Raw genomic sequence first — 26,311 nt, forward strand, 5'->3', positions numbered from 1 at the left:
CATTGCATAAACAGGGCAAACATGCTCACGCCATGTTGCGTCAAGTGTTTATGATGGCCTCAGGAAAAAGCTGTGTTGTGTTGCAGTTGGTCTTTATTTTGGTGGTGGTTTCTTGGTTGTGCGTTTTAGTTCATTTCCTTTGTTCCCATGGCACTGGAAGAGGGGAATACTTTGATAAGGTCTGGCTCTTCAGTCTTTCTTTTCTGGTAATCTAAATTTAGCATCTTGTTTGATGTCTTCTGTTTTGTTTTGTAACTTATAAGTAGACCTGATACAGAGTTTGTTTTGGTTTGTCAGTTGAATCCACCAGGTTACTGTTGACTGACCTATCAATGATTGAATTCATAATTGTCGTTTTCAATAATACTTATGAATAATATCATTAATTAAATCATGTAAAATATATTTTATATGTAGTTTAAGTGAGGGGCTTTAGCACGCAATACCACTTGTGTTCAGTATTCAGGGTACTGAACATTTTAACAAGGGCATTGACCGAAGCACTGGATTCAGAAAATAAACATATTTTTACTTAATTGTTGCTTGCCCGACAGTGCCTCCTGGAGTTTTAAATACACTGCTGTAGGAGCTTTAATCTCAATATAAACTGCCGCTGGGTCCGTACAGCCTGCTCACTACTTATTCTTGTATTTTAATGTATAAACACAATGTGTAGATGTTCCGCTACAGTACTGCACTGCTGCCCTGCTCTCCCTGGGAGTATCGGGGCTCCCCCACTCCCTGCCCACTGACCCTTAGCAGTGTGCAGCACCAGGGGGTCCTGAGACAGCCTCAGCACAGGGGCTCCGCTGATCCCTTAGCCCATAGTGATGGATGACAAAGGGATTTTACATTTGTGCAACCTCATATTTGTACCCCAGTGAAACAGGAAATGGTGAAAGGCAACAAACAGTTCTGGGGGACTGAGATCAATTTTTTTAAATCAAATTTCATTAGATGCCACTTTGTTTGGTTTTATTTTAAGTATTCTTTCAGGGTGCCAATAATTTTGACCCCTATGTTTTTGAGAAAAATACTATTTTCGTAAGTCTTTTATAAGAATTGTGTTTTATTAAAGTGAAAGTAAGCAGTTTCTACAAATGTTTGAGCAGAAAATTAAAATCATTATGTTAAAATGTTCCTTTTATACAATCATTTATGCTCATTTTAATGAAGAGTGCCAATAATTCTTCTTTACATGAATGTATGAACTCTTCTTTGCAGACTGAACAGCTGTGACCTCACAGAGAAGTCCTGTGATATTGTGGCCTCAGCTCTCCAGTCATCAAACTCACCTTTAACAGATCTGGACCTCAGCTGCAATGACCTGGGAGATTCAGGAGTGGAGCTGCTCTGTGCTGGACTGATGAGTCCAAACTGTAAACTACAGAGACTGGGGTGAGTAGTGCTGTGTACTGTGTGACATTAACGAAATAGAATTACTGATTATGGCAATGTAAGGGTTTGAATTTTGTCACAGGGAAGACTAATTTCCTGACTCCATTCATTTTCAGAGCCTGTAACCTAAATGTTTGTGTGAATGTGAGTTTGCATATAAGATTATTGACTGAGGTGTGCTCATATGAAATGATGGGCAGCTTGACCCTGTATCCTGGAGAGAGAGACTAGCTACTGCTGCCAGGCATTCATCTAAGTGTTCTCTGTTATTAAGATCTTCAATCCTGGGAGGTAAATGTCATGCTCATCCAGGAATCTAAAACCAATACCTGGGATTAAGCTAATTAAGATTTACCCCATCTGGGTAGCGAGACTATATAAATATCACAAGGCATGACTTCTGTATTATTCTATTAAATAACATTTGACTGACCCATGAGCTGCATATCCTGCTAGTGAAACTAACAATATGCCCAGTGAGTACCTCAGTAAGGGTGTTACCCCAAAACTTTAAGTTACTGTCGCTACCCCGGTTCTCCGAAACACAGAGTAGTGAGATCCACGTATGGGAAACGACATCCGGTAATCCAGTTTCACCAAGTATGGTTCTGACAGCCAGCAGTGCATTCAGTGCTACAGGATACTACTGCCGTCCTGGAAGAACATATGGGACACTGCAGTGCTACTACTCTTCATATTCACTTCTCATGTGTGGCAAGCAGGGCAGTCTTGGTGGATCTCTCCACCGGGGTTACAGGTGACCATAAAACTAATGATATATTAGTTGCTTGTTGTTTGTGATCATTTCTACCAGCCACCTAGCTAGCTAACCAGATCTAAATTTGATGACATTAGCTGGCTAATCCAATTCAGATAATGATAAAAACCAATAATCCTACTTCTATTTATAAAGTGCTCTCCCTCCAAAAATTTGATAACAAGCAGGAATGGATCCTATTTGATATTAAATTTAAATCACAAAATGAATAAGGGAGCCTAGCCCATCATAATAATTCAAATACAATATCTTACATGTTCATAATTTTTATTCATAATTCCAGTTTTATTCAAACTGGACAGTGATTTGAAACACAACATTAAACCCGTTCAACATTTAACACAACACAACTGTCTGTCATAAAATAGGTGACACGCCCACAAGTGGCCGATTGTGGGTCGCGGGAGCGGTGCCAGGCGGCTTTGCCAGAATCAGTGTGGCTTCACCGTAACAGCCCCAGTGGCAAAACCTGGGAGGCTGACACTATCAGCCCCTGTAGTCTGAGGCATTTGTGATACTGCAATCTTGAGTCTGGTTTGAACTAAGAGAGGCATACCCTGAGAGATAAAAATGCAGTCTGCTGATAGGCAAACTCACATGGATACAGAGTATAAATCCACTCCCAAGAACGATACACTCCAGGATGGGGAGAGATTGCTTTTGAGGAGGTTTACTCTGAAACCAAGAGACAACACATGCAGCAGAACTCGCTGTGTGTCCTACACAACTCTGGGTTTTGAATTGGCAATGATCAGCCAATAGCCTGGAGCCTGACCCGCCTCTACACAAAGACAGAACACCCGTGGACTCAGGGAAAGGCCGAAGAGTAGAACTGTGTTTTTGTAGCAAACACCGCGATGGGTGAAGCGGAGGAATTTTGTGTGAGGGGGATAAATGCCTACGTGGAAGAAGGCATCTTTCATATTTACTGATGTGAAATAGTGATGTTAAGTTAATCAGTTAAGTGTTAATTCTTAATAAGAATGTTGATTGATGAATTTCTATAGATTAAACAGTTGAATTCCAATAAACCATTTCAATGAATAACCTAATGTTGGTGATTAGATTTCAAATTAAAGAGATTTCTAAAATGTTAAATTAGAGAGTCACGGTTCCCTTGACTGGCAGCATTAGTGAAACGTTTTTGGTCCATTCCTGGAACATCAGTGCCATCTGAGCACGTCTTCTCAGCTTCTGGTCTCACCTTCAGCAGAATGCACACCAGACTGAGCCCAAAGCACACAGACATGCTCATATTCCTTAACAAAAATGCTTAAGTATTAAGTTAAGCATATTTTAAGTAGTTCTTTTTATAGGCCATGGAGTAGATTTTACTATAATCGGTTAATCATTATTAATCAATTACTGGGTGCCGACAATTGATTAAAAGAATTGCAGAAAATTTTCCAGTCTTTCTGACATATTGAACGTGAAAGAGTGCTGTATGTTAACATTTTGAAATTATATTGCCTCAAATGTTTGTTTAACATTGAGATCCAAGATAGGAAGTTGAGAACCACCCTTCTTTGGGAGCTGGAAATAATGAAAATATAAACTGGGTTCGATGTTGGGTTCGATCTCTGGGAACCACACGTATTTCCCCCTTTTTGTAGGAGGGAAGGAATTTATTCCTCTTAAACATGGGAGCACTCTCTTGTGTTTGAGAGTAAATGACTCTGTTGAAATGGGGGTTTCACTCTGAACTGGAGTCTGTAGCCTTTGGCTATTGTCTGTAGCCCTTGGCTATATTAGCGCTGCAGTGATTTATGTGCTCTTCCAGGATGGCGGTAGCCTGCTTTTGCATTGGACATACTACTGTCTGTCAGAGCCACACTTGGTGCAATTGGATGCTTCTATGGGGGTCTGGACCGGATGTCATTCCCTAAAGTTGGCTTTCAAACACAAGATGATGAAAGAGAAGTTTATTTATGGCACCAATGCAGTGATTTCTTCTAGCAGAGATGCACACTTCAGTCAGTGTATAAGTAAGCCACGTACTTTATGTGCACTGTAAGAGAAAGAGGACTTTATGACACAATATGAGAGTTGCCAATAACCATGAATAGAAAGCTTTAACAGTGTTAAGAGGCAATCATTTTATTTACAAGACATGGCAAGATGGACTGGACACTATTCTATAAGAGAGGAAAGGACATGCACCTGAAGAGATTGTAAGATAAAAAAAGGAACACAAAGAAATTGTGATGGATACCAAAAGTGCTTTTTATGAAAGATTTTTGGATAATGAAATAAATTGTTTGAGCTTCACTGATATGCTATCCAGAGAACATCTCCCGCAATCCACACTAGTTTACATTTGACAAAATAGAGTCTGACCTTACCAAAACTCTAGTACCTACCGCCATCCCTACCAAACCCCCCCCCCACAGGGTATGGGGGCACTGCATGGTAATTATCCTGACAGTAAACAAGGAACTTTGTACTACTTTTGTGCCCTAATGATTGAATCTATCATTCCTGTATTTGTTGCATGTACTCCTGCAAGGGTTTACATTAGCCGCGTTTCCACCAAAAGTACCCGGAGTCAATTAAAACGGGCTAACAAAGAAAATCCGGAAGAAAATATTCAGCAACCGAATTAATCCGTTGAATGTTTTAGTACGTAATATGCTGTCCCAGCACGAATGCTTTGCATTTTATAAAACGAATACTAAAGCAAGAAAAGAGCAGAAGAGCACACGTTATAATTCCAAGACGCTGGCAGGCTATAACCAAAAGTAGGCTACTGCGCCGCATAACATACAAGTTTAGCCGCGTTTCCACCAAAATTACCCGGAACTTTTAGTCCCAGGAACTACTTTTCAAGGAACTAAAAGGTTCCTTCAGCCCATGGTTGTCTGCGTTTCCACCGCGGTCTAAAGTCCCGCGAAGATTAGGCAAATTAGCCCACTGACTTATGAAAAAGCGACGTTGTCGTCGGTCCATCTGTCCTATGATTTCTTCTGTAACCCCATACTACCACCGAAGTAACCTACATTATTTTCTAATAACCGGGACAGCCCGGAGGGGTTTATTCCACTTATATACAACGGGTTACCAACAATGATTATATATGGTTACTTTTGTATTTATTTTTTTTATCGATTTAATCATCTGGAATTGAAATATTCTTCTGCAGCCGTTTGGGCATATTTTACCGTTGTCAAGCAAAACTGTCGTTGGGACCATTGTTATGCAACAAATAGGATATAACAGGCCAATAGTCAGATTGTAACTGTTTTATATATCCTCTCAAACACATTCATTATGTTTTTATGCAAACATTCGCTTTCATGTCTTGACATCCGAAGCGACAGAATGCATTCACATTCATTTGTATAACTGGCAACAACAGCAGAAAACATGCACACGTTGTAAACAATTTGCTGTTTGATTACTTTCTCATCGTCAATTCCATATAGGCTAATCGCAAAATGACAAGAATAGAACGAAAACTCGGACTTGCGTGAAAATTTAAATTAGTAGTGGTACAGCCACCGTTTGCTTTCCTTCAAAGTTACTGCTAGCCGAGCAGCGAAGTGTGCCCTCCAGATGCGAACCACGCACCATAAATTAGTCCATAGTCTTCCTGGTCTTTTTGTGGAATTGAAGAATGGCAGAGTAAAATTACGGCAGTCTGACAAAGCTAAAGGGACGATTACTAGAATTAACCTGTTATTTTACCCTGACAAAAAGTGCGGAAGGTGATTTCCAGTTTGCTTTTACTGTATCACCAATGTGAATTACGCAGAACTACCGCATAGCGTATCAACTGTATCAAACGTTTTGAGTCAATTACAACGGGCTAACAAAGAAAATCCGGAAGAAAATATTCAGCAACCGAATTAATCCGTTTGAATGTTTTGGTACGTAATATGCTGTCCCAGCACGAATGCTTTTTATAAAAAAAAATAATAAAACGAATACTAAAGCAAGAAAAGAACAGAAGAGCACACGTTATAATTCCAAGACGTTGGCAGGCTATAACCAAAACTAGGCTACTGCGCCGCATAACATACACGTTTGATTTGAAGTTATTATGAAAATAAATTGGTTTGCGGCTGCATATTTTTAAACATGGCAGCTGAAAACAAACACAAAAAAATGCTGCGAGTACTCGACCAATCAGAAATGTTCAGTGCTGCAAGCTCCACCCAAAAGGTTCCTGTACTTTCGGAAAGTACTACCCCCCGAGCAGGAACTTTTTCGGGGGTAAAATAAAGCCCCCGGAACTAAATTTAGACCCTAGTTCCTGCGGTGGAAACGCACTGAGTTTCTCAAAAGGTTCCTAGTTCCGGGGTAAAGTTCCTGCGGTGGAAACGCGGCTATTGATGGTCCTTCTAAGCACTGTTTTAAGCCGCGTTTCCACCGCAGGAACTATACCCCGGAACTAGGAACCTTTTGAGGAACTCAGTGCGTTTCCACCGCAGGAACTAGGGTCTAAATTTAGTTCTGGGGGCTTTGTTTTACCCCCCAAAACGTTCCTGCTCGGGGGGTAGTACTTTCCGAAAGTACAGGAACCTTTTGGGTGGGGCTTGCAGCGCTGAACATTTCTGATTGGTCGAGTACTCGTAGCATTTGTGTTGTATTTATTTTCCGCCATTACCCGCCATGTTTGAAAATATGCAGCGGCAAACCAATTTATTTTCATAATAACTTCAAATCAAACTTGTATGTTATGCGGCGCAGTAGCCTACTTTTGGTTATAGCCTGTCAACGTCTTGGAATTATAACGTGTGCTCTTCTGTTCTTTTCTTGCTTTAGTATTCGTTTTATAAAATGCTAAGCATTCGTGCTGGGACAGCATATTACGTAGGCTACCAAAACATTCAAACGGATTAATTCGGTTACTGAATATTTTCTTCCGGATTTTCTTTGTTAGCCCGTTGTAATTGACTCAAAACGTTTGATACAGTTATGTGAGGTATGCGGTAGTTCTGCATAATTAACATTGGTGATACAGTACAAGCAAACTGGAAATCACCTTCCGCACTTTTTATCCGGGTAAAATAACAGGTTAATTCTAGTAATCTTCCCTTTAGCTTTTTCAGACTGCCGTAATTTTACTCAATTTTACTGCCATTTTTCAATTCCACGAAAAGACCAGGAAGACTATGGACTCATTTATGGTGCATGGTTCGCATCTGGAGGGCACACTTCGCTGCTCGGCTAGCAGTAACTTCGAAGGAAAGCAAACGGTGGCTGTACCACTACTAATTTACATTTTCACGCAAGTCCGAGTTTTCGTTCTATTCTTGTCATTTTGCGATTAGCCTATATGGAATTGACGACGGAAAGTAATAAAACAGCAAATTGTTTACAACGTGTGCATGTTTTCTGCTGTTAATGAATGTGTTTGAGAGGATATATGAAAATCAATAAATACAAAAGTAACCATATATAGTCATTGTTGGTAACCCGTTGTATATAAGTGGAATAAACCCCTCCGGGCTGTCCCGGTTATTAGAAAATAATGTAGGCTACTTCTGTGGTAGTATGGGGTTACAGAAGAAATCATATGACAGATGGACCGACGACAACGTCAGTAGGCTAATTTGCCTAATCTTCGCGGTACTTTAGACCCCGGTGGAAACGCAGACAACCATTGGCTGAAGGAACCTTTTAGTTCCTGGTAAAGTAGTTCCTGGGACTGAAAGTTCCGGGTAATTTTGGTGGAAACGCGGCTTTATTCTTCTGTGTAGTCTGCATAGTTTGCATGATTTGCATTGTGTGCAACATTTGCAAATGGGCAGAGCATTTATATGGCATGTTGTACAGGTACAGGTTGTGATTTTCCACCCACTTACAGATACCTTCAATTCCATATATTTCATCTCCTTTAATAAACTTTTTATCACATCCATACTGTATGCTACGGGAATGAGGCACAGATGAGGCAGACAGTGCTGGCAACATGCCTGTGGAGGACTTTTATTGTGACAGCTGTATCACAATGAATGAAGACATTGGAAAAGTGAAACACAAGACGAGATCAGGCTACTCAAATGTTGGGGAAAGCAAAAGTGCTAGGGAAGTGCAGGTGGGTCCAAAATGCAGGCCACAAGGAGGGGCACGTCCGAGTCTGCCACAAAAAAAAAAAAAAAAAAACGGGAATCAGAGACTCTGTTAGTCACTCAGTGAGGGGGACGCCAGCACACCCCTGGAGTGAGACCATGAGGCCTATATTGGGCCAGCAGCTACTCAGGCAAAGGGGAAAGTGGTGTGGAAAAAGCACTGGTATGCTGCCGATGGCCTGACTGGTCTGAGTGCCGAGTGGAGGTGCTGAAACTGAGCCCTGTCCCTCTGGCGCTGTCCAGGTCTGAGTGTGGAGTGGAGGTGCTGAAACTCAGCCCTGTCCCTCCGGCGCTGTCCAGGTCTGAGTGTGGAGTGGAGGTGCTGAAACTCAGCCCTGTCCCTCCGGCGCTGTCCATGGGGCAGCAGGCTGGGCCGGTGAGACACAGGCGAAGTGGAGCTGAGTGGCGGCTGATGGCAGGGAGGGGCGGGGCTCCAGAGGCCCTCACCACAATACATATATATGAGCATGTGCATTACTTCCTGTTTATACAGTGAATCTGCCTTTAGCTGTGTTAGCTTGCAGTGCTGTGGGAAGTTTGTCACAGAAACCAAAAGGAAATAAGCAAATTCACTGTCCAAACATGAAAAATGTGTGTTGTCTTTTACATCTTTACTTTTGGTGGTGGTCAAACATCCTACAGCACTGAAAAATAACTCACTGTCCACTCTGACGTCCAGCTGCACGTCTAGTATGGGATGGGAGGCTTAAGCCCAGAGAAAAGATCATAGAAAAGGTAGATGAGCCCTTTGCCCCAATTCAGAGAACTTACAGTATAAGAAAAGGGCCCATTTGGGTCAGAATTACATCTATAGAACTATCAGAGTTCAGCCTAGCAGGATGTTTAATTTTCAGGATTATGGTGTTTCTGAAAGGATTGTGAATAAAATGGTATTTTATTCTGCTGGTAAAGCCGGGCATTAACTCACCAGCACGGTATGTGTGTACATCTTGGTTGGAGAGTGTCCATCTTAACAACATGTAAGCTGCTGTTTAGATGCAGTGTTACATCGTTTAGTTTAGTCATTTTTCTGTGGTTCCAGTCCCAAGTCATAGCCTGGATATTATACCTTTGTAAGCAGTCATGTTGTGTGGAATAGTCTGATTCAGAGATACATATTCTGGCTCTAGTTCCTATCATCTAAAGCAGTGGTGTCAAACTCGTGCCATGGAGGGCTGTGTGTATGCAGGTTTTCATTCCAGCCTCAGATCTTGATTATATGATTAGTTAAATTATTTGCTGAATTAGGGATGCAGGTTTGTGCACAATGGTAACCCGACGTCTATGGTGACCCGCATTGTCTAAATAAAAATTTTCTTATATTCTGTGCTTCAATGCAGTTAAACGCATATGGCTGAATTGGACTCAATTAAGGCAGCATTAATTGGTTGGAATGAAAACCTGCATACACACGGCCCTCCATGGCACGAGTTTGACACCACTTATCACACGGCCCTCCATGGCACGAGTTTGACATACTTATCTAAGAAATACTCCTGTAAATGATGCTATTCTAAAGAATAGCATCATTTACAGGAGTATTTCTTAGATAAGTATTCTAATAAACTTCAAATGCTCCCACTTATTACATTTTTTGTGCAGTTTATATTACTCCACAAAGGCTACCAAACGTGTTGATAAGGGGTTTTAAAAGAAAGAAATGACCTAATACATCAGGCTTTTATTTTCATTATTATTATCATTGATACAAAAATAATTAAATGTAACGCAGTAATTAACCTATTATATTCGCAAAAGCGTGCGAGAATAAAATGACTGGATGGATTATAGCGTAAAGACATGGAGAACATAGGTGCAATGTGTGGATGTTTCAAAAGACACCACATTTTTGAAAATCTGGAGTCTACCAGCAATAAAAGTTAGTGGCAGTTATCAGTTGTGCTGTTCTGATACAGCCACTAGATGGCGATGCAGTGTAATTCCAGTTGATGCCGTAGTTGCGTTGCTGTAAGATCGTGCCAGATGAACTGAAGTGTAGCACAGCTCGTACACGGCTCCGGCACTGCTTCAGCTGTTAGCAGGGACAATATCGCAGGCCTGACCAATAATATCATGACTGGTTATGTTGCACACTCATAAAGATGACTCTTCAAGCGCGCATGTTGTTGAGGGTTCTTTATCAAAACTCTGCAATATCCAATACAATGCACAAAAGAATGATCACTTCGTAGTAGCATGTTTCACTTTCACTGCTTTGGCAAACACTGAACTCTGTGCACCGAGTCATCCCATTTCCTTCCCAAGCAGCTCCGCTACTGCCCTCTGCTGTGCATTGCGAGTACTGCATACTCAGATAGCCATTGATACCTGACCCAGATGACCAATATACATGCATACTAACAGTAAAATAAAAGAATACATCCCACAGCCGCTATACTTAAATCTAAACAATGTAAACTAAAACAAGAAAATAGGGAATGGGGGGGGCACCCGTCATTGTCTCTATATTGCCACACTCTCCCCTCCAAAATAAATGTCTCTCAGACATTCCCTATAGAGCGATGAACAGTCTTCTTCAACTGTAGAATTATGGGCGCAGGTTCACCGGGAGTCAGTCTCTTGAGAATACTCTGTCCAATAACAGTCTTTGACATGTGTCTCCCTTTTCATGTCAAGTGTCCGCAGCAGACACCACTGGCCAAGTGATATCTAAAGTGCAACTCGCTCGTAGGTGGTCATATGTCTCAGACTGAAAGGTTTGAACCTATCCCTAACCCATAACTCTTTCTTAGACCCCATATCCCATGTCCCAGTAAACTAAAATGGCATCCTATAAAAATGGCTGTATCATCTTTACTTATTTAACTGTCACTACATGAACTCTGTGACTATGGACTTATTACTAAATTGTTAACATAAACATTAAGTGTATGTGTGTGGGTGTGGTGTAAGTTAACGTGTTATGTTTGGATGGGTGCGTGACTGTTGGTTGGCCTAATGAATTGTGACAGGTGCTGGTGTTTTGGTCCTCAAGTAGGGCAAGGTCATTTTTCAGTTTTTTACAGATTATGAAAGTGCAGATTATAAACTTTCAAATGATGTGTCATACATGGAAATCTGAAAATAGTTGAAGAAGATATGCTTATTTGAATGTTGGTACTCCTAAAATCAAGTAGCAGAGAAAATCCCCTTGAAAGATCTTGAACTTTTCACACTTCTCACAGGGAGATAATGGGTGGGAACAATAGCTAGTTAACTCCACCCCAACCACTAGAGTACCTGTCAATCCTTGCCCATTTTAGGGTTACCCTATTTAAAGCTTTATAACTCCAGATGTGAACACCACAGAGACTAGAAAAAATGTCTTAAATGAAGCAATACATTTGTACCATTTATAATACTAGTTTAGATTACTTTATATTCATATTTTTGTAAGAAATAAAGTGCCACAAATGCAATGGTCAAGGCAGAAAATCTAAAATGAATTTGCTCCTTTTTTAGTTCGCAATGAAATACTGGGAGATTGCGGGTTAAAGTATAAATGTCCTGGATCAAAAACTTCTTGACCACAAGTTACATTACAGTGTGAAATATCCACATTACATAATACCACTAACCTATTTAAAGACACTCAGTTTTCTAAAATAACGTATATAACCGAAATATTTTGAGCAGTAATACTTACATAGCAATGATGAAATCTTATCTATGTTCAGTAGATGGAAACAGAGACAGTAAATCAATGACAATTCTATCCGCTTCTGTTTTGCTCCAGAAAACAATGTCAGATTGGTCTATCAGCAAACATATATGGCTTAGCTATGCCCAGAAGTCCTCAATAATAATGGTATTTTCCAAGGAATTACGAAAAATCGTTGACAACGTTTCGTTAGGTGCAATGTCTTTTAATGCTACCATATATAGAGCGAATGCCATGGTAAGAAAATGTTCGGTTACGCTAACCTATACAACGCTATTCCAAAAGCAAAATTAGACATGTTATACATCGTTAGAAAGCTTATACTCTCACCTACTGATTGAGCGTCTGCCATTGTAGCAACCTCACACAGTAAACAAACTATCACACGGCTTTATTTATGGGCGGTGGCTTGACCGAAACAAAGTGACAATAGCCAACGAAATCAAACATGCTAATTAAACTGCATGCCCATCACGCCTCCAAAACCCGGCTGTAAGAATCACTAAAACAAGCCGACTTTGCTGACAAATTATAAGTATTTAGTGACCCTAAAAATGTTGTTTATTCTATTGAGTGACTTCTTCAACACTTTAACTTTCGTAATATGAAAAAAAGGAAAACAGTAAAAAAAAATTTAAAAAAACTTTTTTGCGTCCTTGCGCGATTTCAAGATTTGCGACTTGTGGACCTTTTCTCCAGCACCCGTCACAATTGTATGTGAGTATTTTGGGTGGGTATCTCTGATGGAAAGGACATGTTCTCAGAAGAGGTGGCTGTGGCTCAGCATCCCTTTCGTCTACTTCATCAGATGACGACCCTCCATCAGCGCTGGGCTTGTCCGCTTCATCCTCCTCTCCGGGATCCGTTCCATTTCCGGCTTCCTCCTGATGTTCCTCTTCCTCACCGTCATGTTCCATCTCTCTGTTGCATTCCTGTGGTTGGAACTCTTCCTCTTCCACCCTCAGCTGGCTTCCACGTCGATTGAGATGCTGTGTCGGCGGCGATGTGATGATGGCTCTCCACTCACGTTCGTCTTCTGAGCTACTGTCATTCTCGTTCTCGTTCCGTGCAGATTGCTTGTTTATCTTTCCTTTATTTGGCTTCCTCTTTCCTGTCTTCGCTGTCTTATTCTCTTCCAGGGGCAGGAAGTCGCACGGGAGTAACAGGTTCCGGTGCAGGACTCTTATCTTTCCTGGGCCTCTCTCGGGCTTGACCGCGTAGACAGGGCTGTCCTCGTGTTTCCTCTCGGTGACAACATGGACTTCATCTTCCCAGTACGACCTGAGCTTTCCAGGCCCTCCTCTGTCTCGGAGATTCCTCACCAGCACTCTACTTCCTGGCTGTAGCTCTGCTCCATAGGTCTTCCGGTCATACTGCTCTTTTCCTCTTTTCTGCTCCCGCAGGGCTGTCTGAGAGGCTAACTTGTATGCCTCTGCCATACTCTTCCTCCACTTGGTGGCATACTCACTGTGAGAGGAGCTCTGGTCGCTTGGTGTCAGACCAAACATAATGTCCACTGGTAGCTGGGGGGTTCTACCATAGATAAGGTAGTACGGAGCGTAACCAGTTGCTTCACTGCGCGTACAGTTGTACGCATGCACCACCTTGTTGAGGGAGCTTTTCCAATTCGACTTGGCTTCCTCGGTCAGGTTCCTTAGCATGGAAATCAGTGTTCGATTAAATCGTTCGACCTGACCATTTCCAGACGGGTGGTACGGTGTCGTGTGTGATGCTCGGATACTACTGTACTCTTGCAGCTTGGAGAACAGCTGATTCTCAAACTCCCTGCCCTGGTCATGATGTAGCTTGGCAGGAAATCCAAACCTCAGGAAGAAGTCTCCAAAGAGCTTACCAGCTGCTGTCTTTGCTGACTTGTTGGTGCAGGCGTATGCCTGAGCCCAGCGAGTAAAATGGTCCATGACCACGAGGATGTACTCGTATCCTCCTTTGCAGCTTTCCAGGTTCAGGTAGTCTATCGAGACCATCTCAAAGGGATACGTGGTCACGATGTTCACCAGCGGTGCTCTTGTGGGCTTGTTTGGGCGTTTACGCTTCAGGCAGCTACAGACTCTGGTCACAAAGTGCTCCACGTCTCTTTGCATATGGGGCCAGTAGAAGCGATCTCGGATCAAGCTGAGGGTCCGCTCCACCCCGAGGTGTCCCATCTCCTTGTGCAGCTCTTTGAATATCAGCGGATGGAATTCTGTAGGTAGGACTAACTGAGTCCGAGCTGCTGATTTCCTGTACAGGACTCCGTCTTTGATGCACAGCTTGCTTCTCTCTCGCGCCAGGACGGCGGTGGCGCTGCGTCGATCTTTCTGCGGGGGCCACCGACCTGTCCGGAGGTACTCTCTTACCCTCCGATGACTGGGTAATTTTCCTGTGTTTTTTTATGTCTTCTAGGGGAAACTGTTTAACTGTGGAGGTTACTCGATCATTCTGAGGTTCATTACAGGCGGACATGATTGTGACTGGGCACATCCAGGGCTCCCATTCATGTGATTTCAGTTGGAGGCTCTGCGTGACTGCTGTAATTACCTCTGGATCCATCTCCTGTGAACATGTTTGCATGTAGCGCTCCATGTCCAGGGGCATCCTGGATAGCCCATCCGCATCTCCATTTACTTTTCCCGGCCGGTACTTGATCGTGAAGTTGAAATCCGCCAGCTCAGCAATCCACCGGTGCGTCGTGGCGTTCAGCTTTGCAGTGGTCAAGACGTAGGTTAAAGGGTTGTTGTCGGTGTAGATGACAAATGAAGAGGCATAATACAGGTATTCTCTGAACCTCTCACAGATCGCCCACTTCATAGCCAAAAACTCTAGCTTTCCAGAGTGGAGGTGGTAGTTTGTCTCTGGAGCAGTCAGCGTTCTGGATCCTTAACCGATGACACTTAGCTTGCCTTGTTGTCGCTGATATAGCACGGCTCCGAGGCCTTCCTGGGAAGCGTCGCAATGCAGCACGAATGGCTTCTCAAAGTCGGGATAGTCAAGGAGTGGGGGGCTGCAGCAGGTACTCTATGAGCTGGCAGAGCACGCCTTGGTGTTGTTCTGTCCAGGTGATGGCTGGCTCGATGGTAGCTGGTCTGATTTCTTGTGTTTCCCCTTGCTCCTATTTGCACTTTGTCCTTTTACCTTGGCCCCTGGGGACTTCTCGGCTGACAGCAGCCTGTAGAGCGGCTTGGCTATACGTGAGAAGTTGGGAATGTATGGCCGATAGTACGATACAAACCCCAGCAGCTTCCTCAGTTCTCCCACAGTCTTGGGTCTGCGCTCTTTGAGGGCTTGTACAGGTGCCAGCTCGGCTGGGTCCATGCTGTGCCGTCCTTGGATACAACCTTTCCTAGGAATTTCACTCTATCCTTAAACACTTCGCACTTCTTCGCTGTCAGCTTTACTCCATGTGCCTGGTAGCGACGCAGCACCTCCCTTATGTCACGTAGATGGTCCTCAAATGTCTTGCTGTGGACGAGATTGTCATCCAGGTATGGCTGTGATGTCTCATCCCTCAGACCACTGAGGCACTCCTCCATGCTGCGTTGAAATTCGGCGGGAGCGGAGGACAGGCCAAAGGGGATACGGACCCACTCGTACAGACCCCACGGTGTCATAAAGGCTGTGAGGGTCGGCTGCTCTCCTCCACAAACCCCTGATGGTAAGCCTTGCCTTGATCCAACACCGAGAAGTATGCACTCCCACTGAGGCTATTCAGCATGTCCTGCACTCGAGGGATGGGGTGTCGGTCGGGGATGGACTTGCTGTTCAGCTCTCTGTAATCCACACAGAGACGGAGGCTCCCATCCTTCTTACGCACGCAGACAATCGGTGATGAGTAGGGAGACGGGATTTCCTTATCCATCCTTGGTTCAGTAGATCTTCCAAATACTCCTTCACCTCCTTGTGGAGAGGCTTGGGCACTGAGGTGTACGTGCGTCTCACCGGAGTCGTGTCGCTCAGTTTGATCTTTAACTGCAGTGAGGGGATGCATCCGATGTCATTTTCATCTTTTGAGAATGCGGCACATTCCTCACGTAGGACTTGCCTCACTTTCTCCTGCTGGTCTGGGGTCAGATGGTCCACGACACTGGGGGTCCCATGTCTCGGCTTGAGCTGTCTCTGTTCCTCTTTCTCTTTTTCAGGAGTGTAGAGCTGCTGGCTGTGTCTTCATCCTCACTAGCTGACTTGGCGGCCTCGACACGGCTACTGGCGGGCTTACATTTGCTGGGTAGATTGTCTAATCTGTTGAACTGTCCCAGTACAGTGCGGGAGGGAGAGCTATGTCATGGTTGCTATCATTAGTGACAGGGATAGTTACCTTGGACCAGTTTCCTTTCTGCAGACAGGTGACTGTTTGGGCCATTTGCACTCCCTCTGGACACTTTGGGAACCGCACTGGTTCAAACAGGACTTCTTGTTTTGTGGACAGGGGCCCTGTTCTCACACTACACGTAACTTCCCTAGTCTGCCCTGCCGGGATCACTGTCTTTTGCCTCGTCACTCTCACGGTGCCCTCCTTCTCATTGTGGTCACAGCTCTGCACCAGACGGATCAACACACTTGCTCTGTTACAGTCTATGGAGAAGGCTTCTCCGACCACCCGTGGGGTAACCTCTGGATGCTGCTCCATCCCATCCATCACCAGGTGCTCTATCACGTTGTAGCCAATGATTGGCAGTTCTGCCACCCCTGGCTCACTGGAGACAAGTACCGTTACGAGTAACTCTGGCTGAGGACTCCCGTCTGCTCTCAACTTGAACTGGAGCTCCACCCAGCCCGCAAATAGGATCGGCGTATCATTCACTGCTCTCCCAACTATGGTTCCGTTCTCACCCAGGATCTCATCAGTGCTCCTCAGCTGGATGTGTGGGAGGCGGGACTTTCTCCACTTCTCATTGATAATCGTGACTTGGGAGCCCGTATCCCATAGCGCTTGCGTTGCCACTCCCTCCAAGGAATAGTCCACCATGCACTTCTTCCAATAAGAGCAGTCAGTTTGGCTTGACGGGGTAGTGAGAGGTGGCTGGCATAGGTGGCAACCTCAGTCGACCCTGTTTTCATGTTCCTCTCCACTTCCATCTCTAGCTGCCGGATGCGGTTACGTAGGAGCTTGTGCATCTCCTCTGCTGTTGCAGATTGGCTTGATACAGGTGATGTTGGTGGGATGTTAGTCTTGATGGTTACTTTTGCACTATCAGGGTTCGCTGCCGGCCTCTTTTGTACTAAACAGCCCCGAGACAAATGTCCTATTTGTCCGCACTTAAAACAATGTCTACACTGTTCAGCTGTTCCCTGCTGCTGACAGGCTGTACATGCTCTCCTGCCACCTGGTTTTGCTTGGCGATACTGAGGGGGAGGGTTGGTGAGGCTCTTCCTGATTTCAGCTACCTCTTCTCTAAGAAGTCTGAGGTCTTCCCTGAAATCTGACTCTCTTGGACTGCTGGCTGGTGGTGGTTTACGGTTCTTCTGCTTTACCACCTCGGCGGACTGTTCCTGAACCCTCACTCTCTCCTCACCTGCATCTTGACCATGCTGACTAGTCTGAGGCTCTGTCTGGAGTTCCTTGACCTTTGCTATCTTGCCACCTAGGCTCTTCCTCTGCTTAGACTGTCTCTCCTCCTCGACACTAGCTGCTGTATTCATCCTGTCAATGAGTACCTCATCTGTCACTTGCTCATCATCCAGATATGACTTGAGCTGGAATTTGAGATGGTCACTGCTCAGACCTGTGCTAATTGACCTCAAAAACTTCCTCTGGATAAGCTCGGGACTGTACTGCTCCTCAGACCCAACTTCTTGTGAAGCAGCTAGCAGCCTCTCCTTTATCTCTGTTGCCCTGAAGAGAAAGTTCTGGGGTGACTCTTTGGCGTCCTGGGTTAGATTTCTGAGTCTGTCGTACAGATCGGTCGAGCTGTCCTCTTTGAAGTGTGCCCTGAGCATAGTCTTTAACTGGGGGAGGGTCAGGTCTCTCTTTATCTCCAGCATATCCCGGAGACTCAGTCCTGGACTGATGGACCTGATCACCGCCTCCGTCACTTCAGCTTCGCTGTGTCCTTTATTCAGGCCCCTGTCTATTTGGTGCATCAGGTTGACGTATGAAAGCCTGTCTTTTTGCCCTTTTTGTCCGATCTGACCTGATATTTTGAACTCCTTCCTTATTGTCACTTCTGGGAGCCTGCTAGCTGCTGCTGCAGACAGTGCATTTTGGGGAGCGAACACCTGACCCGAAGCTGTGATGTTCATTTTCAGTCTTCTATTTTCCTCTTGGAGCTGTGCATTCTTTTCAGCTAATTCAGCTACACTCTCCTCCTTAAGTAGTGCAGGACTGACTGTTTCTACTCTCTCCGGCTTTTTCTGGATTACAAGGCTTTCAGGATTATCTAACTTCTCCTGGGCTAAGAGCAGCAATTTCCGTAGAAAAGCCTTAGCCGCTTCCTCATCTTCATCATAAATCACATTGTCCATTGTTTCTGATATTATTTTGATTAACAGTCTTTTGCTCGTGACCCCTCCACTTTGGATTTCTACTTCAGCACCAACCTCCTTGAGCTGCGTGAGTTGTAGTAGCCATAGCTTCTGTGACACGGCCTCGGCCAACTCTTCCAGCTCCATCTTGCCCGTGCTGTCGTCTCACCACGTTGGGGGGGTCGTCACTCACATCTGTTAATCCCCGTACGGGCCACCATTTTTGTTGCACGCTCATAAAGATGACTCTTCAAGCGCGCATGTTGTTGAGGGTTCTTTATCAAAACTCTGCAATATCCAATACAATGCACAAAAGAATGATCACTTCGTAGTAGCATGTTTCACTTTCACTGCTTTGGCAAACACTGAACTTTGTGCACCGAGGCATCCCATTTCCTTCCCAAGCAGCTCCGCTACTGCCCTCTGCTGTGCATTGCGAGTACTGCATACTCAGATAGCCATAGATACCTGACCCAGATGATCAATATGCATGAATACTAACAGTAAAATAAAAGAATACATCCCACAGCCGCTATACTTAAATCTAAACAATGTAAACTAAAACAAGAAAATAGGGAATGGGGGGGCCACCCGTCATTGTCTCTATATTGCCACAGTTAGATAAAACCTTATATTAATAACCTTATTTTATATACTGGTGTATATATTTAAGTTGTCCGTGACAGTTAGCTGCTTAGTTCCTCTCTGGCTCCGCTAGCTAGGTTGGGTCATGAAGCAACATTAAGGTAGGTTGGGCTGGCTAGCTAGCTAACTCGTGCCTGTGACTGTGAGTCAAAGCGAAAGCTGAACTTAGAACAACGGCAACAAGTGTCAACTTGAGGGTCATGTTGTTTGATGTAAATGGTAAACAAATGATATTTGCAAAGTGTTAATAGTTATTATCAAATAATTGTGTTATGTAACTGTAGTTCTGTATTTTCAAAGAATGAACTTGCTGAGGTAACAGTAAACAGCTCAGAGCGAGCTGGCATCGCCATGGTAACCAACCGACCCTCCTAACGACCACATTTTAAACAGCGTCGTCATGGTTACTGTCAGGTTACTTTGGCGAGAGGTAAATAAGGAAGAGCGCAATTTTGTATCGAATGCGGTTTTCATTTCACCTTACTGAATATTTTAAAATTAATGTCAAAAACCCTGACAGACTGTATAATTTGTTAAACTTAAATTGTTTGATAACTTGATGGTTACAAGATTAGGAAGAAAATATTATCATGATGACAGTAATGTATTTAGCTAATGGGTTATACGAGTACATTAACAGTTATATTTATCTATTCATAGTGATGAATATTCAGCGTCTTTGAAATGTATAGATGTTTATGAACTGAAGAACATGTCAGGTGAGGTAAAGTGCACCACAAAAATGCTGTTTTTTGTGTTTGCAGATTAAATTAATATGTTTGCAAATCAGATAAGTTAATCACATGGAAAGGGTTATTAGAGCCCAGTAATTGCCTTAGACTATTGTGGATTAGTCAGAATACTATATGAACTTAATTTGCACACCCCCCTCCCTGTTTTTGTGTGTACATCTCAGGAATGCGTAGGTACATATGTATCAACTGTCAAAGTGAACAATGTCACAAAGAATGTGTGCGTGTGTTTGTGTGCATGCGTGCGTGTTTGTGTGTGTGGTCTCTCCACAGGCTGGGTTGGTGTAATCTCACAGAGGGCTGCTGTGATGTTCTGGCCTCAGTCCTGCGTTCTCCTCACTCAAAGCTGAGAGATCTGGAGCTCAGAGACAATGAGCTGCAGGATTCAGGAGTGAGAGCGCTCTCTGCTGGACTGGAGGACCCACACTGTAAACTGCATAGAATGGGGTGAGTACAAACACAAACCCCTTCAATAAATTAGGGCTACAATGTGACTAAATACAACACTGATGTTAATGTTTCTAATGTGAAAACAGACACTCCACAGAACTGAAACAGCATGTTCCTGTTCTTCCTCTTGGTAGAATTCGACTACACAGATGAATGAAGATAATGAATTAGTCCTGTTTACTGAACTGTAGTGGGGTGTAAACTCAAATGTGTTTGATAATGACTCATTCCACATTCATGTTATTTTAGTTTAACACACACAGCCCTGTTAGTTTATATTATGTTACATTACATTTATTTGCCAGACGCTTTTATCCAAAGTGACGTACAATAAGTGCATACAAAAGGTAATTGGAACAACTACAAAACACAGGTCCGATAAGGTACAATATTTTGAAGTTATCCATAGCCATGAACACATTAAGTCCAGTTCACACAGTGAACATTACTCTGACCTAACCTATGCTAAGTCAAACTAGGAGGCGTTACAAGCAACATCTAGACAATGATACAAGGCACAATAAGTGCTGGATGGAGGTACATGTAACATGAGTGGCACAGGAGGTATATGTGTAGAAATAGAGGGATTTAAATGAGAGAAATTATCTACAGAGTGGTGATAGTTAGTCGAGGTATAGTCTGAAGAGATGCATCTTCAGACCACGGCGGTAGATGGGTAGTGAGGGAGAGGTTCGTAGAGGAACAGGGAGTTCATTCCACCACTGGCTAGGGTGGAGCTAGGGTGGAGAAGCTCTGTGGTAGAGACAAGATTGAATCCTTTACCCGGATGGCAGGGGGTACAAGGCAGTGGTCGAGTGGGCGTATAGGATTTAATCATGTGCTGTAAGTAGACGGGGGCCGTCCTGTTGGCTGCAGTGTAGGTGAGGGTAAGGACTTTGAACCTGCCGTGACTGGTAGCCAGTGGAGTGACCTCAGCAGGGGAGAACTTGGGAAGGTTGAAGACAATAAATGTGTGTAAGGTGTGTAACACACTGCTATGTGTTTGACGCACACAGTCCTGTTAGTTTATATTAATGTGTGTAAGGTGTGTAACACACTGCTATGTGTTTGACACACACAGCCCTGTTAGTTTATATTAATGTGTGTAAGGTGTGTAACACACTGCTATGTGTTTGACACACACACCTCTGTTAGTTTATTTTAATGTGTGTAATGTGTGTAACACACTACGTGTTTGACACACACAGCCCCGTTAGTTTATATTATTGTGTGTAAGGTGTGTGTGTCCTTCTCTCTGCAGGCTGTCAGGCTGTGGAGTCACACAAAGAGGCTGTGATTCTCTGGCTTCAGCTCTGTGTTCAAACCCCTCCCATCTGAGAGAGCTGGACCTGAGATACAATCACCCAGGAGACTCAGGAGTGAGAGCGCTGTCTGCTGCTAAACTGGACACACTCACACTGCTGTAAGTACAGAGAGTTTCCACACTGCGCCTCACACACATACTCACACACACACAAAAGGAGTTGGGGGGGTGGGGGCATGGAGGGCACTGTTCAAACCAGTGTTACTGAAGAAGGTTGGGGATCTCCTGTGGAGGGTGCTGCAGGGGATCACTGCAGTAAATAAGATGTGGTTGTTGTAGTTAGGGGTTTGATCAGGGACACAGTGATGGTGGAGTTTCAGTATTACAAAGCAATGGAGAACCTGAGTGTGTTTCAGAGTGTGTGTGTTATAAGGGTGTTTTATGTTCAGTGGAGGGAGGGGAGCTATTTTTGCACGTGGAATAGAGTGAAGTAATGGAATAAGTTTCCTTTGTGACAGATTTGTGTGTTTTTCATATGATCTTGGTTTTGTGTTTTATTGTGTCTTTGTTTTTTATTTATGTGATGTCATTGATGTGTTGAGAGTGGAAATAAAGGATGGTTAAAATTCTAAATTCTATTCTGCTGTTCTTACAGTGTGGACCATGGAGGAGAGAACAGAACCAAACCAGGACCCAGGAAATGTGAGTGTGTATCGACACAGAACACTTTCCATAGGTACACACTCTGCTGTGTGTGTGTGTGTGTGTGTGTGAGAGAGACTTCTCTCTTACACACATAAACACACAAACAGAAGCACACATGTACACAAACACATACACACAGGTACTATCACAGCTCTCTCTCTCTCTCACACACATAATGAGGTGAATATTAATAATGATAATTAATCTCATTAATGTCTCTGGTGTGCAGACGGCTGTCAGCTCACACTGGATCCAAACACAGCGCACAGAGACCTGTCTCTGTCTGAGGGGAACAGGAGGGTGACACACACACCGGGGGGAGAGAAGCAGCCAAATCCTGATCATCCAGAGAGATTTGATTACTGGCGCCAGGTTGTGTGCAGAGAGAGTGTGTGTGAGCGCTGTTACTGGGAGGCTGAGTTCAGTGTGTCTGAGGTGGGAGGGGTTTATATAGCAGTGACTGATAAAGGAATCAGCAGGAAAGGACGGGGTGATGACTGTAGGTTTGGATCGAATAAAAACTCCTGGAGTCTGGAGTGCATTAAACACAGTTACTCTGATAAACTCAGATACTCTGTCTGGCACAATAAGAACCAAACACACATACCTGCCCCCCCCTCCCCCTACCGCAGAGCAGGAGTGTGTGATGATGATGATGATGCTGGTAGAGGAGTGTGTGTGTACAGGGTAGGAGTGTGTGTGGACCGTCCGGCCGGCACTCTGTCCTTCTACAGCGTCTCTGACTCTGACACACTGACCCTCCTGCACAGACTCCACACACACTTCACTCAACACACACCCCTCTGTGCTGGATTTAGAGTGTGGGACTCCTCAGTGTCCCTCTGCCAACTGGAGTAGAGACACACACACACACACACACACACTCACACTCACACACACATTTTCACACATGCGCGCACACACAAACATGCACACACGCACACACAAACATGCAAACACATGCGCACACACACAAACATGCACGTGCACACACACACACGCATACACACACACACACACGTGCGCATACACACTCGCATGCATGCTCACACACACACACACACACACACACACACACACACACACTCACGTATACACACACACACCACATTCACATACCCACTCACACACACACAGACCACACACACTTATATATACATACACACTCAGATACGCATAGACACACAGACCCACACCTACACACACACATCCACACACATACATACTCTCACACACACCCTTTCTCTCTCAGTCATGCACACACACTCACAAATACACACACTGGTGTACACTCATGCACACGCACTCACACACCTACGCACGCACACACTCGTGCACACACACTCACACTCTTACACACACATACACACTCTCTCACACCCAATCACTCACACACCCAATCACACACATGCACACACACACCTACACACATGAACACACACAATCTCTCACACACACAAACACACATTCACCAGTGCACTCTCACACGCGCACACACATGCATGCATACGTACGCACACTCATTACCGTATGCACACACACACACCCTCTCTCTCTCACACACACACACACTCACATCCACACACATTCACACAAACGCACGCACACACATACATGCCTGCAGAGACACAAACACGTGTCAATACACACTTCTCAGTGTCCCTCTGCTAACTGGAGTAGAGACACACACACATGCGCGCACACACAAACATGCACACACATGCATACACACACACACGTGCGCATACACACTCGAACACATGCACACACACATACACACACACACATATATACACATACACACACACACTCAATCACACACTCACACACATATATAAACACAAACACTTATATACACCTAGACCCTCACACACCTACACACACACGCACACACACGTGTACACACACACACACTCATATACACATACACACACACACACTCAATCACACACTCACATATGTATATACACACACACTCATATGCACCTAGACCCACACACACACGCACTCACACACACACGCATGGAAACATACAGACGCTCATACCCGTATGCACACACACACACACTCTTTCTCTCACTCAGTCTCTCACATACAGTATACAGACACACACATTCGCAAACGCACGCGCACACACACACACACTCATGCACTCACGCACAAACACAAACATGTGTCAACACACACACATTCTCATTCCCATACGCACGCACACACATGTATAAACACACACATTCTATTACCTATACGCACACACACACATACTCATGCACACACATGCATACACATACATGCGTGCACACACCATATACACATGTATACACAAACATTCTCATACCCATACATACACACACACACACACATATAAACACACACATTCTATTACCTATACGCACACACACATACTCATGCACTCACACATGCACACACATGCATACACATACATGCGTGCACACACCATATACACATGTATACACAAACATTCTCATACCCATACATACATACACAAACACACATGTATAAACACACACACATTCACAAAGGCACTCTCACGCACACACACATACACATGCATACACTCATTCTCTTGCACGCGCACAAACTCAAATACAGTCTCACACACATTCACACAAACGCACGCACACACACTTTCTCTTTCCCATACACACACGCACCTGTGTGCACACATACTCATGCACTCAATCATACTCTCACACATGCACACACACATACATGCGTGCACACACACACACACATTCTCTTACCCATTCACACACGCAACCCGGGCACACACACACACACACACACACGCATACTCACGCACTCACACACATGTTCACATCAACCGTCACTCCCACAAACGTACGCATGCACACACACATTCACAAATGCACACACACAGAAACACACTCTCACCCAATCACACACGCACACACGTCGACACACTTGCAACCTTCCTTGACCAATGCCTTACCACTGCAATTTCAGCTGTGCCCAGTATTAACCTCAGTACAGCTTAAACCCTGTACATGAGAGTATGATCTTTTAGCAGGTTCAGGTTAAGCACTCGCTATTTAAATGTGATTTTATTTTTTTACATTTTAATAAATTTATATTTCAAATGTTCAACGTGTGTTTATGTACTTTCGATTATTAAAACATTAATATAACATTGAGAGTAATAATGCCAAAAGATTGCAGAGTAAAATGTTTTTGAAGTAATAATTCTGTCTCCTGTATCTGCATCTTTTTAAAAAGAAGCCAGTGGCAAACTCCTCCACTTAAATGTGCATTTTACTAGTTTTTACAGTTGCTTTCATTCATTTTCACAAGAGTTCCAATGTGCAAATTTCTGTGGGCAAATGCAGCTGATAGGGAGAATGCAGAATGATCACTGCAGTGTACTTATTTCCTTTCATTACTGTAAACAATGATAGATTGAGTTTCCTTATTTATTCTGTTAGGATTGATTTTTTTTTTTTTTTTTGTTGTTGTTGCTTTAATTTTCTGTATTTTCAGACAATAATATACAATGATTAAACCTGAATTATAAAAATATCAAATGTTTTGCTGTTGTGATTTATTATTGTGTGATGTATTTAACTCCTGTGACACAGTAGTATTTATTTCATATTCTGTATGGGATTATGTTTGGGCTCAATATGGGTGGATCAGCATGGGGCTAAAATCTGCAGTTGAAGCAAGGACATTCATCTACAGTAGTGGAAATAAAATCCGTTATAAGAAAAGTTGTGTAGTGTCTGATGAATGCTTGCTTCTGTTACTGTAGTGTAACCACAACTCAATACATTTTGAAAAGACACTGCTTGTCTATTGAGCTGGTATATTTATGTTACCTCTGAAATAAATGATTTTCCTGTAGGTTTGAACCTGGATCTGCTGCACATCAGTTGAATGGATTAGACCACTAAGCCAAAATCAGGGCAGAAGTGTGGTTTGCATGACATCCATTCTCTGAGATGTTCCTGAGAACCTACAGTTTTTCTCATTTTTTCAGATGCATTTCTAATATCTGCAGTCACACATTACAAATGCATTACAGTATGTTATTATTGCATTGGCTCAATGTGGAAAACTCAATTTGCCAAACTGACTGGCAAGATT

The 26,311-nt window shown here is 43.7% G+C and overlaps 1 protein-coding gene and 1 long non-coding RNA gene across 16 annotated transcripts in view; one reads left to right on the forward strand and one right to left on the reverse strand.

Moving 5' to 3' along the window:
- Positions 1 to 26,311, reverse strand: part of LOC135240548 (uncharacterized) — a 225,593-nt gene that overhangs the window by 186,466 nt on the left and 12,816 nt on the right. The gene's annotated exons all lie outside the window — the stretch shown is intronic.
- LOC135240533 (NACHT, LRR and PYD domains-containing protein 3-like) overlaps positions 1 to 26,311 on the forward strand; it is a 241,755-nt gene that overhangs the window by 178,256 nt on the left and 37,188 nt on the right. For 7 of the 15 annotated variants that reach the window (XM_064310105.1, XM_064310103.1, XM_064310106.1 and 4 more), the window contains one exon: positions 1,225 to 1,398. The exons of 3 other annotated variants lie outside the window; for them this stretch is intronic. In XM_064310105.1, coding sequence (XP_064166175.1) covers positions 1,225 to 1,398 — 174 coding nt within the window. Of the gene's footprint in view, positions 1 to 1,224; positions 1,399 to 20,040; positions 20,215 to 21,478; positions 21,641 to 22,136; positions 22,184 to 22,415; positions 25,750 to 26,311 lie in introns of those variants that run through there. 5 more of the 15 variants (XM_064310112.1, XM_064310114.1, XM_064310117.1 and 2 more) reach the window with 5 other exon arrangements.

The sequence above is a fragment of the Anguilla rostrata genome, chromosome 15 (assembly GCF_018555375.3).
Source record: "Anguilla rostrata isolate EN2019 chromosome 15, ASM1855537v3, whole genome shotgun sequence".
NCBI lineage: Eukaryota > Metazoa > Chordata > Actinopteri > Anguilliformes > Anguillidae > Anguilla > Anguilla rostrata.